The 19,505-nt window shown below is 37.2% G+C and overlaps 4 protein-coding genes across 8 annotated transcripts; 2 read left to right on the forward strand and 2 right to left on the reverse strand.

The window, feature by feature from the left end:
* The first annotated feature begins 2,524 nt into the window (after positions 1-2,524).
* On the forward strand, positions 2,525-4,173 carry Pdf (Pigment-dispersing factor). Of its 2 annotated transcripts, none has more exons than XM_012379340.2 (3): positions 2,525-3,198; positions 3,380-3,530; positions 3,858-4,173. In XM_012379340.2, the coding sequence occupies exons 2-3, from the start codon at positions 3,393-3,395 to the stop codon at positions 3,978-3,980; spliced, it is 261 nt and encodes an 86-aa protein (XP_012234763.1). In that variant the 5' UTR covers positions 2,525-3,198; positions 3,380-3,392; the 3' UTR covers positions 3,981-4,173. The 2 variants fall into 2 exon arrangements, with proteins under 2 accessions (XP_012234763.1, XP_012234762.1); XM_012379339.2 differs by having other exon boundaries at positions 2,569-3,201.
* Positions 4,174-4,672: 499 nt separating this feature from the next.
* On the reverse strand, positions 4,673-9,518 carry Pitslre (cyclin dependent kinase 11B pitslre). 3 transcript variants are annotated; one of them, XM_012379335.2, is made up of 8 exons: positions 9,174-9,518; positions 7,948-8,325; positions 6,805-7,805; positions 6,163-6,489; positions 5,713-5,977; positions 5,297-5,527; positions 4,860-5,192; positions 4,673-4,742 (listed from the first exon to the last, which is right to left on the reverse strand). In XM_012379335.2, exons 1-7 carry the CDS (start codon positions 9,263-9,265, stop codon positions 4,898-4,900), a joined length of 2,589 nt encoding a protein of 862 aa, XP_012234758.1. In that variant the 5' UTR covers positions 9,266-9,518; the 3' UTR covers positions 4,673-4,742; positions 4,860-4,897. The 3 variants fall into 3 exon arrangements, with proteins under 3 accessions (XP_012234758.1, XP_012234760.1, XP_067206124.1); XM_012379337.2 differs by adding an exon at positions 8,743-8,810 and having other exon boundaries at positions 4,673-5,192; positions 9,174-9,516; XM_067350023.1 differs by having other exon boundaries at positions 4,673-5,192; positions 9,174-9,517.
* Positions 9,519-9,879: 361 nt separating this feature from the next.
* On the forward strand, positions 9,880-12,323 carry LOC105679362 (gametocyte-specific factor 1). Its single transcript, XM_012379341.2, has 3 exons — positions 9,880-10,175; positions 10,261-10,387; positions 10,509-12,323. Exons 1-3 carry the CDS (start codon positions 10,071-10,073, stop codon positions 10,853-10,855), a joined length of 579 nt encoding a protein of 192 aa, XP_012234764.1. The 5' UTR covers positions 9,880-10,070; the 3' UTR covers positions 10,856-12,323.
* A 183-nt stretch (positions 12,324-12,506) lies between these two features.
* Positions 12,507-19,198, reverse strand: Ube4B (Ubiquitination factor E4B). Of its 2 annotated transcripts, none has more exons than XM_012379332.2 (9): positions 19,098-19,198; positions 18,119-18,566; positions 16,834-17,133; positions 16,271-16,696; positions 14,825-16,188; positions 14,576-14,723; positions 13,807-14,493; positions 13,418-13,739; positions 12,507-13,108 (listed from the first exon to the last, which is right to left on the reverse strand). In XM_012379332.2, exons 2-9 carry the CDS (start codon positions 18,140-18,142, stop codon positions 13,044-13,046), a joined length of 3,336 nt encoding a protein of 1,111 aa, XP_012234755.2. In that variant the 5' UTR covers positions 18,143-18,566; positions 19,098-19,198; the 3' UTR covers positions 12,507-13,043. The 2 variants fall into 2 exon arrangements, with proteins under 2 accessions (XP_012234755.2, XP_012234757.2); XM_012379334.2 differs by having other exon boundaries at positions 16,834-17,157.
* Between the last annotated feature and the right edge of the window lie 307 nt (positions 19,199-19,505).

A 19,505-nucleotide genomic window follows, 5' to 3' on the forward strand; every position in this document is an offset into this window, starting at 1 on the left:
GCAGTGCTAAAAGTGTCGTTACACCGCTATAAATTCGACACGTTATATCGTAACAACAGGTTCGTATAATCGGCCCATTAGCTATTAGTGCATCCCGCGCGATAGTTATCTCATTATTTTTCGCGACAGATTGTTACACGAGAACGCCATTAACACGCGGAGGACAGATCGATTCTCGAAATAAGTCTTTCGTGGCGACGGAGATGATTCTTTCATATCTATGAATACTGTAGGGAATCTAAAAACTTTATTTGTATTTTAGACACATCAACGCTTTGTGAGACACCTCCGAAGAACACGCGCTAATTTATGGGACGGCTTCTGAAGATGAATACGAGTCAAACGAGGCAAACGAAAATGAAGATGAGCGACCGTGAAACGTCGCGTAAATCATGCGAAAGAACGAAAAAGCATTTGGACATTACGAAATGGATAACGGTCCGGTAATAATTACACACACAACTCGTACGATAATAAAATTATATAAATTAAATAAAAACATCAAGGCCCGTCATGCCTGTGTTGCTAATTTCGTTAATTTAAAATTAGCGATTTTTATCGCGGAATGAACAACAAATGATGTCCTTGTTTTCGAATTAATATCGCAATATTTTCTCAATAAACATTGTTAAATCTTGCCGAATAAGGATTTCTCGCTTCGGAAAAAAATAATTTCACTGTTTGTAACGCGCAAATAAAAATGAAAAAAATTTGTTTAATATAGAAAAATCTCAGTTATAACTTGTTAAAAAAACAAACAAGTTTCTTCGAGAATGAATAGAAAAATGCAATCTTTGAATGGAGATCGTATAAAGAAGAATCGACAAAGCAATATTGAAATGAAGGAGACGGAAAAAAAGGCGCCCCTCCCCCTGTTTTCCTTTTTTCTTAACGCCTCAATCGTAACTGGTTACCGATCACTGACCTCTCGCTAAGTGTCCCGTAAGTGTTTTTCATTCGCGTAATACGAATCGCGATCGACGGCGAATCGATGCCGAAAACGATTCACTTATATCATTCAGACATAATTACGAAGAGAATATCGCGAAGGCGTTAGAGACAGCTAATCCTGTCGGGTTGATCGACACACACCTTGCCGCGGGTCTTCGAAGGGTCTTAAGACAGAATCAAGGCCACGCCACCGGTCCCAGGCTTCTTTTATGATCTCTGGTTAGTGACCCCCGCGCCCATTCCAAAGAACAGTCGGAGATTTCGGTACCGGTCCGTCCCTCTTCCTCTTCGCTTCTTTTCACTTTGCTCTCTTTTTCACTCTGTATCTCCTTCTTTCGTTTCCTTCTCTAATTTCCTTACGAGAAAAACAATAATGTATATTCATTCTACTTGTGTATTTAAATGTATACCGGATAAAGAAAATCTTACATTTGCCGAATGCATTATCTAGCGATTTTTTTAAAAACTTCTTACACGCATTGTATGTCATGGTATAGGATTGATTGGGAAGTTTTTTTGGATATTGATTGTTAACAAAAAATCCTAAGAAACTTAACTCAATACATACAATGTGCATAATGATATTACAATAATTTAAATGTTTTATTGCGAAAGTTATGTACTTACATTAAAATAAAGGATAAATAATCTCTGTGTTTGTTGCAGAATAATTAAATGATTTATATCTCTCTTTTCGTCTCTCCACCTCGAGTGAGGGATGACAATGCACACGATTTGCCATTCATCGCCAGTCGACATATCGACATGTTTTGCGAATGAGTAATACGCACAGCCAGTGATTGATATCTTTGCGAGTATCGAGAGGACGAGAGCTGAACGAGAGCAGGGAATCGTGCAACCTTCGCGAAGTCGGGTTTCCTCGCGTGGAAAGCATCCCGCGAGATTGAATACGACACTGACCCTGACAAGATTTGCATCCACAAGCGAGACTGCAACGAGACAAGCGCTCGTAATGCTCGCAACTTTTCTGTAATGATAGCTCTCGTCGACGGCGCTTTGGGCACGCGCGCCGATCGAGCCTTGATGCGTCCTGTAGAGAACGAGCGAATTAACCATTAACAAATATAATACAGTCTTTCAGACTTCTGTGGCACAATAAATGTGGCTATAATTAATTTGACTAATTAGTAAAATTGTAAATCAAAATACAAGAGGTCGAATTTGCAAATCTTACAATACTAACAAATATTTCTTTAAAGAAATCATGTATAAATTCTATGATGCTAGTTTAACAGATTGGTTTCTAAGTGTGAAAAAATGTTTGCCTCCACTTTGGCAAGAACTTGGCAAAACAAATACCTTTCTTTTTAATTCGCTTATTTCTTGCCATCAATTGTGCGTAGACTTTTGGCAAATCGAAAAGTAGGCTTCGATGGAAGTGAGAAAATAAAATTAAAAACAGAACGTCTCGAAAATTAAAAGTGGAATGTGAGCATACACCTGCCGGTTATTCCATGATTATTAACTTTTCCTTTGTGTTAATTATTAACGGTAGCGTGCTGTCTTTGTGAAAATCTCTTCCTGTCCCAGGAAGAACAACAGGTCTAAGAACCGTCTAATAGACGTCTATTAGACGTTTCTTAGACCTGTTGTTCTCCCTGGGGTTATACTTTCAAAATAAATTTATTGAAATTTTTATCCAACTAGACGAAATATATAAGAAAATTTCTCCTTATTGCGACAAAAGTGATAAAAATAACAATTTTATTTTACAAATGCATCAGAAAAACCTGGCTCGACATACCTGTCGATTAGTTGATTGGCGTAAATTTTTTTTTAAGATTAAAGGAATAATAATAAAATTAATAATACATACACATCGATGTATTTCTTATTTAGATCTCTTCCTTAGACATGTCAATCTGTAAACTTTGTTTAAAAAAAAAAAAAAAAAAAAATCCACGCTTTACATGGCGACTTAAAAAATAACCGTGAGTAATCAAACACAGAATTCTTACGCTTCGGTGGGATTTCTTTTATATAACTTACCAAAGGAAACGCAGCACAATTTCCGCGATGATCGGAAAGACATCTGTCATACGCAGAGCCCATCGTCAACCTACATTTTATCTGTCAAGAGCAGATTTCAACGAAGGGTAGTCGGTATAAAAGAAGAGCGTCTTCCGCAATCGCGGTTGCACATTCATGCACACTGTGTTCGCGAATCAAATCAAGTGTATCCGCTTGCACGAACGACACCTACTGCAAATCGGCACTTCCGATATAGTTGTGAATATTATATATATTTTTATTATATTTATTATTCGTTGATAGTTGGATGTATTTATTATACAAATGCAAATTTTATATTTTAAATAATCAAATATTTATTTCGATCAAATTTAATTTATGATTAAAGTACTCGCAACTTGATGATTGCTAACAAATTTTCCACTTTATTTTTAAGACAACATTCATCAATGGCTAACTACGCGAAGTACGTTGCTGCTATCGTTATTATCATTGGCGTCGTTTGTGAGCAAGCGTTCGCGGGCAGTGTTCTCGAGGATGCCGACAGGAACGTTCTAGGATTGAATGTTCCGTATGGTAGAGGATTGGTAAGTTTTCATCCAAGGAAAAGCCGAATAAAAATTAAGAGACGCTTAAAATTTAACTAGTACAACATTTATCACGTTTCGAAAGTATATTGGACACGTCGCCGTGAGGCGAGATAAGAGAATTGATTTACAACCGATCGACATCATTTACATTGATTTACACTTTCTCGGACGAAGGATATTACTTAAGCGATGACATAAGCCTGAGAAAAAAATAAAATGGGTGTCATTTAGTAGCAGCATAACAGTAATAATATAATATTATTAAATAGGTTCGTTTATCAAACAAAAAAGTTTATATCTAATAATTGTGATTTTTTTTTTCAGGACAGTGAACAACTGGCCAAATTGTTGCTAGCAGCTCCACGATTTTGTCATCCCAAACGCAATTCCGAGCTCATAAATTCGCTGCTGGGTCTACCGAAAAATGTTAATAATGCCGGAAAATAAAAGTGATCTCATCTAACTGAGCAAGATGTTTACAATATTTCGTAGCTTATCCACTGTAGAGTACACAACATTAGAATAAAACATTTAGAAAAGTGGTATAGAACAGAATTTCAGTGATGTAGTTGAGTATGAGAGTCATCGACTATATAAAATGTAAATCGATACCAATAAACGGAAAAAGATATCTAATGAATTGTCATAGTTACATTTTGGTTCATCGATACCTATTTTTGCTGAAAATGTTGCCAAATAATTATTCAAGTTGCATCTATATGATAAATTCCCTTAATAATTTTGTTGAAAAATTGGAGAATCAAACTGCTATAATTTGAATGAAGTTTACTGTACATATACTATACCTTTCTTTATCTGTTCAAAGAATGAGTCTGAGAAGATAGAATTGTTTCTTAAACCGCTTAAATGAGTATATGAAATTCGAATGTATACTGATAGCTTCAACTAAATGGTTTCTTCAGTTAACTTGTTTAACTCTCTCTCTCTCTCTCTCTCTCTCTTTCCTTCTATTTAATCTTTGTAAGTTAGGATGTAATAGAAATGAATAATTCCTGGAATAGAAGATAAAGGATTTTTTGTCGTTGGCAATTCTTGAAAGTGTTATAATGAATGATAACTCTGTTTATGATCATTTATATTATTCTACACAAAACAATAATACGCAACACGTATAAAAGTGAGGAAATACTGAATTTATTTATAGATATGTAATATATATGGAAATGTCCTCACAATTTCTTCCTTTTTCTGCAACAGGAATGACATACAAAATTTATGTACTCATTACGCACATAAAGAAAACCTAAAATACGTATTTTATAAATATACTTTTATATAAAAAAAAAAAAAAAAATCTATAATTACAGTGTGGTGATTCGAAAGAAAAAAATGTTCTCTCGCAATTAAAACTTCAAATGAAAACCACCACCGACGGGCGGTGCTCTGCCGCCCTCCGTCAAACCCATATGAAAGCCAGAATTGCTCAAGTCAGCGTCGTCACCGTCGCCCAATTGTTTATACTCTCTACCGCCGCTCGGTGGTTTTGGAGACGCGTTCGTGGTTCTGGTTCCCTGTTCCGATTTGGCGGGCCACGTGGGGAACATCTGTGGATCGATTGGCAAAGGTGCTTCAGTGAAATAACCATGAGTGAGGGAATCCTCGGCGGTTATACGTTGACGGGGATCGTACGTTAGAAACCTAAAAAAGAAACAGAAAAAACCGGAATGATTAAACTTTCTTAGGCATTTATGTTACTAACATACAACCTACTAACCTTATTAACATACTAACGTTCAACTTACTTATTTAACAGCTCGATACCCAACTCGGACAACGATAAACTGAATCTTTGTCTGAGATTATTTACAGGATAATGTGCAAACGGTATCTTTTGCACCATGGGTAATTTGCTATAGCCTGGCCAAATTCTCTCGCTCGGCGTACCCAGCTCCTTGAATATTTTATTCAACTGATCTATATCCGATTTCCCAGGGAACAATGGTTCCATTCTTAGGAGCTCTGCGAAAATACATCTGAAAAGTGAATATCACGTAAGCGTGATTTACATTTGTATCTTTGGTTTATCTAATAACACCGGTATAATTTCAAATAATATTGTAATTTATTACAATTAGTATTTTTAATAAAAATTGATCGAGATAATTTTCCTATTTTCGACAATTATATTTATATTTTGCAATGATATTAATGTACTTACCCTACAGACCACATATCTATGGGCGTGCTATATTCTCTGTCGCTCAGCAGTAATTCGGGTGCTCTGTACCAAAGCGTTACAACAATCGGCGTGTACTGTCTCAAGGGAGAGCCATATTCCCGTGCTAAGCCAAAGTCACCGACTTTCAAGATGCCTCTGTGACTCAACAGCAAATTGGATGTCTTCAAGTCGCGATGTAGTATCCAATTATCATGCAGATGTGCAACCGCAAGCAGCAATTGCTGCATAAGACACTTAATCTCGCCTACAACAGATTCAAACGTCGATTCTTTTAAATTCATTCACTCACCAATATGTATTCATATTATTTTTAACTTGTGTCTTTGTTAAAATGTAATATTTTTTTTCATTCTTCGATTTATAATGTCATTGCACCTAGTACTTCAATTAACTTTCTACATTATGCGATGAATTGAATCACTCACTCACCAGGTATGAAAACTTGTTTCTTCTGCTTCATAGTTTCCATAAGAGACTTCAAGTCGTGTTCCACGTAATCCATGACGATGAATATCTTGTCCATGTTGCTGCCGACGACTATTTCCCGAACGGTAACGATATTGGGATGCTGTGCCTTCAATAACGTGTTGATCTCCCTCAAACTCGTAATCGGAAAGCCCTCCTTCTCCTTTTCCATCTTCAATCGCTTCAACGCGACTATCTCGTCTGTGCGCTTGTCGCGTGCTCTGTATACGACTCCGTATGTGCCTTCTTCGATTCGATTTAGGCACTGAAACTCCTCGACGCTTCTACAACCTGGAAAGTAGAAAATTTATAGCTACACGTATTTTATATGCAATTTGACAAATCGTAACAGATGATAGCATTTTGAGATCAAGTTTATATTAAAGACTTGAAATCAGATTGAAACAATAAAAGTAAAGGCGAGTCGATCCAATTAAAGATAAAAAGATCTAAGCATTTCATTATTTAAGAAAATTGCTTGAATCCACGTTTAGATTATCTTACTCTCGTATTAGCCTTTATTCATTTAATTTGACTGTTGAATTTATACAATAGGATTTTATTAAATATAATTATAATTTAGATTTATAACATTTTTCACCGTACCTTGAATAGCTGGCAGGTACGGTGGCAACTCTGGTTCCTTCTCTTTCTTCTCCTCTTCTTCGGTATTTTTCGAGGGATTGTTGGAGTCGACGTGTCCAGGAGAGTCTCCGTCCGAATGATCGGACTTGGCTAATCGATCAACAGACAGAGGACTCGGATTGTTATAATCTGAGCCGTCATTTGAATCACCGGATCCTTTATTAGATTCATTAGAATCGTCGTCGTCATCGCTACTCGATTCTGAGGAGTCAGACGAACGTCGGTCCGAAGATCTGTCATGCGGGCTTCTCTCTCCTTCCGACGAATGCCTAGACTCTGCTGATTTTGAGCGCGCACCTTCCGAATGAAGACTGCCGCTCTCGTCTGACAGCTCCACGATCGAAGGGTCTGGATTGTTATCCGGACTCATGGGTCGTTTCTCACCTCTCTTCATTCTTCTCGCTTCCAATTCCATCCTAGAAACTTCTTTTCTTCTGGCCATTTCCCTATCGGCTTCCAATAACCTCTCCTTTCTAAGTTCCTGTTCTGTCATTTCTTTTGGATCTTTAATCTGCATTGGGTTCTCATTTTGCACATCCATCTTATTAATATCATCGCCTATGATATCCATCGCTACAATCTGCATAGCTTCACGCAGCTCCCTGTGCTCCTTCTCGCGTTCCATCTTCTCTTGATCTCTCCCGCGACTTCTATCGTGCTTGTGAGACCTTTTGCGACGTTTCTCGAGCGGTTCTATCATTTCGCTCTCCGAGAACTGCTCGTCCACGACCATGCGTATGTGCCTCTGTTCCTCCATTCGAATCTCACGACGATCTCTTCCATCGTCCATAGTGCGTATCTCACGACGTTCCCGAAGTTCCTCTATGCGTACATCTCGTCGATCGCGCGATTCGCGTATTTCTCGTGTATCCTCTAATCGCAATTCGCGACGAGACGACTCAATTTTGTAATCGCGAGCATCGCGCGGATCCTCTCGTCTTTCTCTTCTCTTATCCAACAACCTAAAAAATTTATATTTTCTTAAATTATTAGATATTTAATTAGGATTCAGAAAGAAAAAAAACAGAAACTGAGAAAGAAAACTACTTTTATGAGATAGCCAAAAAACAAATGACAAAAAATACAGGTGTAAAGTACAATCACCTTTCTCGCAAATCTTCCAAAACACGATCGCCCGTACTTCTTTCCTTGCGATCGTGCCTAGACGACTCTCTGTCCCGGGAGTGGCTTTCCATCCTATCTAAACGACTCATTCTCTCGCGACTTCGTTTGGAACTCTCCATTCCACGTTCGGATCTTTCCAAAGGTTCTCCAGTATGCCTACGATGCCTATGTTTGTCTCTATGTCTATCTTCGCGTTCATACTGGCGTGATTTGCGTTCTTTCTCGTCCCTGCGACTTCTTTTATCACTGTGCTTTTCCCTTCGACGAGACGAACTGGACTTGTGATGGCGAATAACTGCTTGTGGTGGCTTAATATCCAAGGAATCAGCAGTGTCACCACCTTCTTCCTCTGAAAAGCTGGAAATATCAAACAATCATTAAATTAAAGAAATAGTAATAAGTTAAAAATTTATAAGTAAAATGCATGTTTTATTAATAAATCACTATAAATAGAATCACTTGTTATTCTTACTCTATTTAATATTGCTTTTAATTCTATATAATATCTGCACAAATCTATTTATACATCTTTATAGTTTTTATTCTGATCTTGTGTCTAAATTCAATTACTATTAAGCTTCTTAAAATATCTATAGTCACAAATTATAATGAGAAAAGAAAAAAAAAGAGAATAGAGAGAATTATTCAATAAAACAGTTAATATACCACTAAAGTAAACCAGAAAGTATAATCTTATATAAGGAGTAAATAGGTAAATAACTAAATTGTTCGTAATATATATTAAGACATATCGTGTTTCAATATTCTAAATACCTTAAGGTTCTAGGCAACATCATTCTTCTTTCGATGCAATACGTTTTTACTTATGTAAAAAGGAGTATCTACCGTAAATGACATTAAATTAGGTCAGGTTAGGTTAAGTTAGGTTAGATTATGTTAATCGTGCCTAAATGAAAGGATACTGTATTGCCGACAAAAGCAAGTACAAACAGACTGAAAAAATTCTCGTTGCGCATAATTGTGTATTGCATACATGCGCCTCGATTGTCTTTATCTAACCTATAAATATTAACTATTTCACATAATTCATTTAATAAAATGCAACAATTATAATTCTCGATGATAAAAATCGAAATTATGCTGTAAACAAAATCGTTTCCACAAAAGGTCCACGGATAGTCGTTTCTTAAACCTTATATGAAATTACGATACACTAAAAAAAAATATGTATATATATTCAATACCTGTAATCACCCATATCCTTCGATGGACTCTTCTTAATCTCTCCGTCCTCACTCTGATTATCGATGTCCATGTCTGACCTCTCCTCAGACATATCTTCACAAGAACCTGTGAATCTAACCTATACGTTACGGGATACTGTTCGTCGTACCCGAACGCGTCTTTATTTTCAGCGAATTGCGTTCCGCAAGAAATGTTTGATAATTGACGTGGCGCTTAATTACAGAATTTTCAATTGATAATACACAAATGAGAAATCGTAAAGCATATTTTTCGCGTCTATTAGTACGATCAACACTGCATTTCACTTTACACACAACACCACTATACTCGATGCACGGATGTGATGTCATCATTCAGGAACATTTATAGACCGCTTTCCAACTAATGACACAAGTCGACGCAAGTATCATTCTGTCTTTTTTTTATATTGGATATCGAACGAAGTCAGAATGGATATTCAATATCGAAGACAGAATGATACTTGTGTCATTAGCTGAACACCGGCCATAAAAGTGCATAGAAAAGCGCAATGACGATTAAAAACTCACATTTATTAAATGAGCCTGCTTTCTTGCGGTATTTTGTAATAATTTCACCTCAAAGATAATTAGACAGGGTTGCGATATTACCGACCATTATTCTTGCTCAATTTGGTAATACCAAATTCCTTCACGGTACACTAGACGTCATCAATGTGTTCTATCTTCTGAACCCCTCAATCGTATTTGCTAATCGTTAAATTTTGGGTGATTTGGATCAAATTGAACTAAATCAAGGCCAGATGTAGCTATAAATTTTAATTGTAAAGAAGCACTTGGCATATAAGATTCGATTTAATAGCTTTGTCACACAACGTTTATAATATTCATAAGTGTTAAAACTATATATCATAAAAAATGTATAATTCTTTCGACAACAATGAGGTACTCCGATGTCCATACAACAAACATCATGTTATATCTAAATTCAGATTTCAACGACATCTTGTAAAATGCGAAAAGGTATAAAAATGCTGTATAAAGGTGTGGTCGTTTATCGATGTTCTATATAGGGAAAAATGTATTGAACATAAAAATTTTTAAACAGAATTACCCGTCAGATTACATGTGTATCTGTCCATACAACGCCACTCATCGTTTTAGTAAAAATGAGATTGAAGAGCACATTAAAACATGTTCTACGAGAAATATCGTTGAGGGGAGTTATATTCAACGTAAGTATACTGGAGACTTCAATAAGCTCCACAACATGTGTAATGTTTATTATAGCAATCATATAAGTACATCTCTCCAATATAAATAAAAAATAGCATTTAGAATGTAATTTGATTATAGCATCAACAAGCCATGATACAGTCACGTCACCAAAAGAACATGATTCTAGAAGTGAGATTGACTTTTTAGAAAGTCAGGAAGAAACAACAGGATTTTCTACAACTCTCTCAACTTCCAAATTAGACGATGAAAATATATGCCTTAGCGATGTGGAATCATGTATTAGTTACGAAAGCTCAATGGCTATTGGACGTGGTAGAATGATTAATTATGATGCTGAATGTACCAGTGATAATTCTAACAAAGATGTGGCATCATTTAGTAACACAATGAGTCATGGACGAGGCAGAATGCTTAATAATCTTGAATATATTCGAAGATTTGGATCAAAGGGAAGAAGAAACTGAATTATATTCTTTTAACTAATAGATTGTTTGGAAAAGGATGAACAGGATAGGATAACCAGGAATTACTCATTAAACTCTTTTTTTTTTCTTTTTTAATTTTTTAAACTGAAAATGGCAAGCAGTTATTTCTAGTTTTAGCATCTTCATTAATCCATATATATTTAATTAAGATAACTAAACACTAAATAGCTAAATTATTTATAGAATACAAGTGTATATACTTGTATTCTATAAATATCTTTACAGTCTCAATGACAGTGACAATTTCTTTTTGTGCCAAATGTGTGTTTTCCTTTGCATAGATTTAATTTATTTTAATACTTTACATCAATCCTATTATTTACAAATATTTCAAATAAATCTCCCATGAACAGAAAAGTTATTACATTAGTATATGTGTAGACATTATATCAAATGTCAGACTGGACAAACTTATTTTTGGATTCATATATATACAAACAGTGTGTACCTTTTGTTTCATTAATACATTATTAAATGCTCCAACTGTCTCCTTTTTATATTTAATTTAAACATTTTACAAAGTATGCCAAAAAGATCACTATCTAATATAATTCTGAATACACTATTTTAACAGTCCTGAATTTTGTATCAAGTTTCTCATCTTTTTGTATAGAAAGAGATACAGTTTTAACGGTGATGATACATAGTGTTTTACTGTTGAATAATACTCGCCGTTTAAATCAAATTACTTGGAAATTGAGGACTAAATAATATTATATTTCAAATCGTAATATTGAAGTTTTATAATTTTCATAATGTTTAATATGGGCATGAATGTTCATAGATGTTTTCAATGAATCTATTTATATCGCGATGCATATGTGAAATATAAAAAAACACTGTTGCAAAGTAGCAACAGTGTGTATGACACTATTAAAGAAAAAAAAAAGAATCATTATTATCAGTTCTAAATAGAAACTGGATAAATGCAATTATTACTTCCAAACAAAATATCGTAATTTCTCCGGAATGTTACACATACCCATATTTGCAGCACAAAGTAATAATCAAGTATTCAAGTATTAATTGATATTTCATCTCTGTATAACGTAAAAAGGGTACATATATATTCATAGTCAGGAAATATGTTTTTACATATGACATATGTGTATATGACAAAGTTGTGATCAAACTAGGCTGTAATGATCAACTAGGCCACAGAAATGATGAAAATACTTGAATGTATTTTACTATATAATTCAAAGTTAAAATGACAACATATTTACCATATGTATATATTAAAAGTAAAGGGTGTAACTCAAAATATCTTCATACTAATGCAAACTTGATATAGTGTTTATATCTGTAAAAAAACAATTATGCTTATGTTATCTCCTTTACATGAACTCGAACAAGTTCGATGTTTAATAATATCTATGATATATATGACTATAGATTGAAATGTATTTTATTATGTAATTGAAAAAAAAGTAAGATAAACAATAAATCGCTGTAATTATTTACCCTGAACTATTTTTTTGAAGAACGGCGAATGAAACACTACAAATGTGACGCGTGGCATTTTTAAGTGTAATAGTACTGCTAAAATCATCGAATTATCAATCTTATGCTTTTACGTCAACGTCGTTTTATTTTTAAATGTCCGAGTTCGTGGAAGTATATAGTAGTCATTTATATCACTGTGTGTGTGTGTGTGTGTGTGTGTGTGTGTGTGTGTGTGTGTGTGTGTGGGCGCGCGCGCGCGCGTGTAGTTTATGCTATTTAACATAATGTTTTCGCGGGATATGTGCAAAACATGTTACCCGCCGCCACATACATCAAAAGACGTAAAAAGTAAAGGAGCTTATTTACGAGTAATGTAATTTTGGATATTGACGCGTAGCCAACAATTATTTACAAGTTTCTAAAGTATGTTTGGAGCAATATTGGCAGTTCGCTAGCTGCAGTCTGTTAATATTTTATTGTATAAAAACTGTAAATTTATTGAGCGCAACTGTTGCACAATAGCGAGATCATTGCACTAAATTCGTCAACTGCACTGGATCATACATTTTAGTCGGGTGATTCATACATTTGATGAAATGTATCATACAATATCGACAATTATATTGGATTGTAATGCTTGTGTCTCTGTCTCTCTCTTTCTCCCCCCCCCCCCTCTCTATTCTTATCTTTACACGCATAATCCTCGTCATATTAGCACCATTTATATGTTTGTCGACTTTTTCTTTTGTTGTTTCCACACAGATATCCTTTCTTTCAAATCGAGCACTGCAATATCATAATTATTCATCAGTTTGATATTTTTCGCAAGTGGACATAAACTTTTGGTAGTTTCTACATTTTAAGGTCGGAATAATGTATTATAAAAATTTCGACATGAAAGACACTTGAAATCGAAAATATTGCGCGATTAACTCTGACATCACAAATACATATTTTTAGAATATATTTCGTATAAAAATGCTTGCAACGTTATCGAGCAAGTCAGAAAAATCTTGTTTCTTTGAAAAATAAATTATACATATATAAAAATATAAAAAGAAAATATGAAACGCAAGATGAGGAAGATGTACTTACTTGGTGTGAGCATGTCTTCGCTAAGTGGCTGCCGACTGAAAGGATCCGTGGCACTATTGAGTAAGTGTCTAATGATCACTGCTTTGTCCATAACAATGCCAGACGGTAGTTTGACCGGATCCTCCATAAGAGTGTCCATCAACGGATCCCGGAATTCCTCAGGCGCGTCGCCGTAGTCCGCGTCGCGCGCACGATTATCCCTCGCGATGACCGCCGCGCGTTCCGCGAGCGCTATGAACCTCTCGATTTCCGTAGTGGTTTTGATCGCAGACCTCTCCAGCCTACTCGCAGCATCGGTGAATAACTCTTTACAGAATGAACGCTGCAAATATAAATGTTTGATGTAGTACGACGTGTGATTAGCTATAAGGCTAATTCAAGACACTCACTTCATCACTGGCTAAAGCGGCCGCGAAATTATCACAGTCAAGATGCAAATATATATCAACCAATTGGCTGAGTAACGTCCTTGGTTGCCACCCGTACTTCTGCGGTTTTCTCACTCTCAGATTTTTGCACTTAGGTCCACACAACTGTTGCAGATTGAAGTTCAACATGGCGCATAATCGCCCGACTAATTCCGGTCGTAGGAACGGCTCCTTAATGTCGACCGTCAAATAATGGAACATGGCAACTGTTTCCTTGGCTAGTGTAAGATAGGACCTGGCTTGTCGCTCGTCCGCCGCCAACTGTCTCGTTCTCGACTGTTGTTGCTCCTGAGAGAGCGCGCCCCACGCACTGGTGTCCGACATGAGTTCCTGTACCTCGTGTATGCGCTTCAGGGACTCCAAGCTCTCGTCGAGCAGGAAGGTGGTGTCATTCATCAGCATGTTGATAAACTTAACGAATTGCTTGCCGTTATTGCTCTCATTAACGATAGACGCTCGATGTATCGGACTGTCCCACATCGATTTTAAGATTAGACTTATGTGATAACGTATTGAAAACTTGTCGTAAAACTCGGAACTAGAGCCAGTGGTTTCAACGTCGGTATAAAACTTCATGAGATATGACGCCAGAAATATCTTCGATATGGGATGCGCCATAACTTTATCGTGAAGAGTTTCCGTTCTTCCCTGCAAAAAAGAAGGTACAAAATTGTCCAACAGTCTAACAAGCTTGTAAGAGAAATTAAACTTTTTCAACTTGTAAACTCACCTGAACACTAGGATTTATCACAAAGAGAACCTCGATAATTTTTGCAATTAGGTATGGATTTCGTATACAATGTGGCGTACACACGACGACCAACAACCAAGTGATAAGCGAGTTATCCATATTGTTAGCCACTACTCCAGGATAGAATCTGCAAATGTAAAGAGATAATGTGGAATCATTGAGACGCACAAGTACGCAAAACAGGTGCAACGGTCGAGTTAAATAATATACAGAGTGAAAACAACTTACTGGAGCGCAAACAACAAAAATTCCGCTATATCCTCCACGTACCATTCCGGTAGTGCGGTAAACTTGCACGTGACTTCCTGAGGGAGCGGAAGTTCGGGGAGAGGATTGCCCGGTGTGGTCTGCGTCAAAAGACTCAACAAGACCTCAGCCACAGAGATATAAAAATGTAAGCATCTTCTCAAAAAGACCGGATCTATCAGACCCGCGTCCGCGCACGATTTGGACTTAACTAGTCGCTTTAATTGTTGTTTCCATTGTTTAATCAAGTCTTTGTTGTGTTCCGCGAAAGGGCTGTCCTTCCACTGGGGTTCCGTGGCTTGCAGCTCATCCAGCATCTTCTGCAGATCGCGCAACGCTCGTAACTTTCTCTGATACTTTTGCAGCGCCGGCAGCAGCGCGATGTGGTGACAATGCAGCGTGAGAAACCAGCATTGAGTCGGAAACTTCGCTTCCGTCCATTTATGCGTCTTCTCCAAGTGCTTCTGCCATTCCGCGACCTCCTGCGACGTGAGTTTCAGTCTTGTATCGTTCTTTATCTCGATGAAGCTGGAAGGATGAAATGGATACAGCGGGTCTACAGTGTCTAGCTTGATTTTCACAGAGAGCATTTGCAGAACCGACAGTAGATTCAACATGAATCCGTCACCGGCCAGAGAGAACTCCTCGGTCTGTATTTGCGCGCGTTTCTCGTTGTAACGAAGCAACATCGCCAGGTATGCCAGGGTGGCGTCGCGGCAGTTGCTGTTCGCGAGTATTGCGTGGAACATCTTGTGCAACGAGGTTCGGATGCTTTCCAACTCCTGCTGCAAAGTCAAGTTCACCGATTTATCCGTGACAGGATTTCCGCTAAAGAATTTCTCTGCCACTTTCGGCTGTTCCTCGGCAAACACCGACACCGATAGAAACGGTCCCAAAAATGACGTCCTCGTGAGTTCCCTGCCAGCGGCTGACGTCATGACGACATGCAAGAACTGAACTTGATTCGTGATCAAACGGCAAATCGGACGTATATTGCCGCTTGGCCCGCAGCGGATCTCTATCAACTCCTCCAACGCCTCGATCGGTCTTCTGTGCGTATTGCCGACCAAGCTCGCTTGCTGCATCGAAAGATACAGACCTTGCAGAACGGGAGTGAAGATCTTGTTGAATGTGCTTGGATTCATGTGTGTCCTAGCCACGAGTTCGTGGAGGTAACCGCGAGGTAGGCTTTGCGACAATATTGGATAAAGGAGATGAGTGGTACACATTGGTAGAACCGATGCTTCGCAAATGCCAACCAATCCTTGCAGAACGAGGCTGGAGTACTGAACACATTGAGCTCTGAGAGCCGTTAGTACGTCGGAAAGAGGAGGTATGCTGGACCGCTACAAAATGCGTACAAATTTTAGTCGACAGATCAACTAATTTCGTGATTTTCGTGCCACCGATGTGTGTGTGTGTACATACCTTTGGATGATTTCTCTCCTCAATTGCGACTCTTGAATAACAATCTAACAAATAAGTGAAACTTTTCGGTTGCGATGACTTGTTGCCAATGGGTAATGGTATAGTCGGTAATTGATAAGACGGAAGAGCCACAACAGGACTTAACAGAGGACTCGCTTGGCTATTCGGACTGTCTTCGCGATCGGACGACATGTCCACCGTGACGTCCTTCAGGGGATCTTCTCCTCTCGAGAACATACGCAAAACCTCCATCAAGGCATGGTTGATGATATCACTAAAATCCAACTGTCTATACTTTTGCGTGTACGCTGCTGTTTGCGGCAAGAATATACTTCCCTCCGTCGGATTTTTCCACGATATGCACAAGACACGTGATATGACAACGTATATGTGATCTGCTGTGATTTCTATGCTAGAACTCGTTGTCTGAAACATGACAAAAATGAAGACGGATGAAAAGTGACATCATCTTTATTGTATATGCACAAGAGAGAAGCATATTTGTTTCTCATTAATGTGTTTTTGTTTCTCCATCATTACACACACACACACACACAACTTACACGTGATCTCGGTATTGAATCTTTTCTATCGGATTCCTCAACTTCCATATTCTCGATTCCTGAGTCAACGTCTACTCCAAAAGTGTTACACTGCTTGTCGCTACTTTCTTCCACTTCCATTGGAATCTCAGCACGTTGTGCTGATTGTTGTTGAATAGACGGAGAAGACACTATTGATCCTGTAAATGCTTTTGACGGACCTGGAGTACTCGGAGAAATTGAAGCAGTAGTATTGGATGAACTGGTAGCTGCATTATTAGTGTTTAGGCCCGCCAAGCGGGCTAACCGCCTTTTCCTCATCTAAATCAAAGTAAAACAGAAAATCTGAGACTAACTTCTTTGTAGAACAAAAGATGTTTCAAACAGATTGAAAAAACAATTTGAAACATGGTTCTCTTGCTTGAATCATATTTCTTACCGAGCAGTTATTTTTATCACACACACTTTGTATACAGCAGCTTATAATAACAACAAAGAAGAAAGCAAACAAAGACAGTCTTTATTATATCTTAAATAATATCAGAATTAAAAAAACTCTCTATTTCAAAGTAATATCATTCAAGAATATAAATCTTAAGGAATAAAGTAAAAAGTCACATTTTTATCGGCAAACTAATTATAGAAATTTATACTGCCAGAAAGCAGACAAAGAAGTAAAGAATAGAAAGAAATGAAAAATAAACTACAGTGAATAAGAGAAATAAAAGAGAACATAATCTTAGAATGTGCGTTGTGACAAGTGTTCACAAAGTCTTGCCTTCAGTAGTTAATGAGGTTCTTTTACATCACATGCATTATGTAATTAGTCTTTTTAGGTCATGGGCTACTTCATTTACAATTGGCAAGAGAAACAATTATTTCTAACAAAAAGAGAAACATCCTTTAAAAGCAAATGAGAACAATGGATCTGGTCTCTTTTCTTTTCTTTTTTTCCTACATTTTGTTACATTTCCTGTACTCAAAGTAAGGAAAAAAAAGTGCACACTGAGAATTTCGGCAGAATAAAAAAGATAAGCAACTATTGCGAAAACATGCAAAGAGTGCAGTTGAAAGGTATGGACCCCGTATGACAACAAATCGAAGGTCTGTTGTCCTCAACTGTACTGCGTTACACTCGCTGCACTCGGAACGAGACGGGCATACATCTGACTGTTGGAGGGAAAAGGAGAAGGAAAGAAAACTGTGAAGAGGTATCGAACACGCAGCTGAGGGGAATACGTCAACCTCGGGATCGTCGTCAGGTAGCAGATACGAGAAGAACACGCTGCACGATTTTACTACTCACTTCCTCCTGAGTCAGCTCACTCATGGCGATAGCTTTATTCCACCCGTTGTTCTGTCAGGACTCACAGCTCAACTCGGGCCTCAGTTCGAGGACTCACACTCGCCACTTGCCGCGCGCGTATATGCGAAAAAAAGGGACGTGTTCCTCGGTTGCGCGACAATACCCGTGGCCGAGATGTGTCAGAAATTCGGACAGTCACTCCACATCTGTTTGCGTTTGGACGTGAATGCAGTGGTCTCGCGCCGTGTCACGGCCAGTCGACTTCGTTGCGTCGTCGATTCTTCAAAACAGCTGAGCAACCAACAAGCGCGTCGACACGCGCTCTCTATTTCTCTCCGTCTGCTCTATTTCTCTCTTCTTCTCTCCTTCTCTCTCCGGCATATCGATGGGAGTAACTTAAGCCCATTTTAGACGATCCATAATTCAGGCCAGACTTTGAAGCTAAATCCTGTGGACAATTTAATACAATTTAATATATAAGAAGCCCGTATATGTGATAAATTCTGCTTTTAGATGATATTTCACGACCGCGAGCTTGGGATGGAATTTTATATAAAAATAGATATATTATAAGCCTGCAATGTAAACTTGTTAAAAAAAAACAAATTAAATTTACGTAATAATAATTTACGATAACTTTTAATATTAATTTCTATTTATTACGATTATTCCATAAAAAAGTAAATTTACTGCATTATGATATTTGTATGTTTACTTGATTTTCTTTGTTGGTAATAGCAAATTAAACTTTATCGCCAGCATATCGATAGATTTTTTTAATCATTGCTACTTATATATATAATTTTTTTCAGATATAACCTACAATATCAACGAATAAATGAAATTACGCTCGTGTTATTGATTATACCCGATAATTATATCGAGGAAATATAAACCGCATGCGCCAACTATAAAATTAATTATATTATTAAAAGATATTAGAATTTATAATTTTTCAAGCGAATCTTGTTCCCTCTACCTTCATGAGCTTCGCTTAATAAAAACAGTAGTTTTAGACTCGAAGCATGCGCACTGCATCCAAATATTCGCTCGTCATGAGAGTCCGAGAGTCATCACTATCTTAAAAAAATTGATTGAAAAATTCAGAATTATACTCTTATCGAATAATTTAATATTACAATAATCTGTAATTGAATTTCTAACTTGTACCTGCTCGTGTATAATTTTTGGCATCTAGCAAATAGTTGGAAAAGTACAAAAAATTATTAGACGCAACTTTGCTCCATGGTGCAAGAATACTCGAATAAAATGCGTCCCATTCGGGCGAGCTTTTTTTCTTTGATTTAATCTATCTATAAGACAAGGAATAATCGAGCGATGGGAATAGACGTAAGAGGAAAGTAAATCCCTCTTACCACGTTCCCTC

Source organism: Linepithema humile, chromosome 2 (assembly GCF_040581485.1).
Source record: "Linepithema humile isolate Giens D197 chromosome 2, Lhum_UNIL_v1.0, whole genome shotgun sequence".
Classification (NCBI taxonomy): Eukaryota; Metazoa; Arthropoda; class Insecta; order Hymenoptera; family Formicidae; genus Linepithema; species Linepithema humile.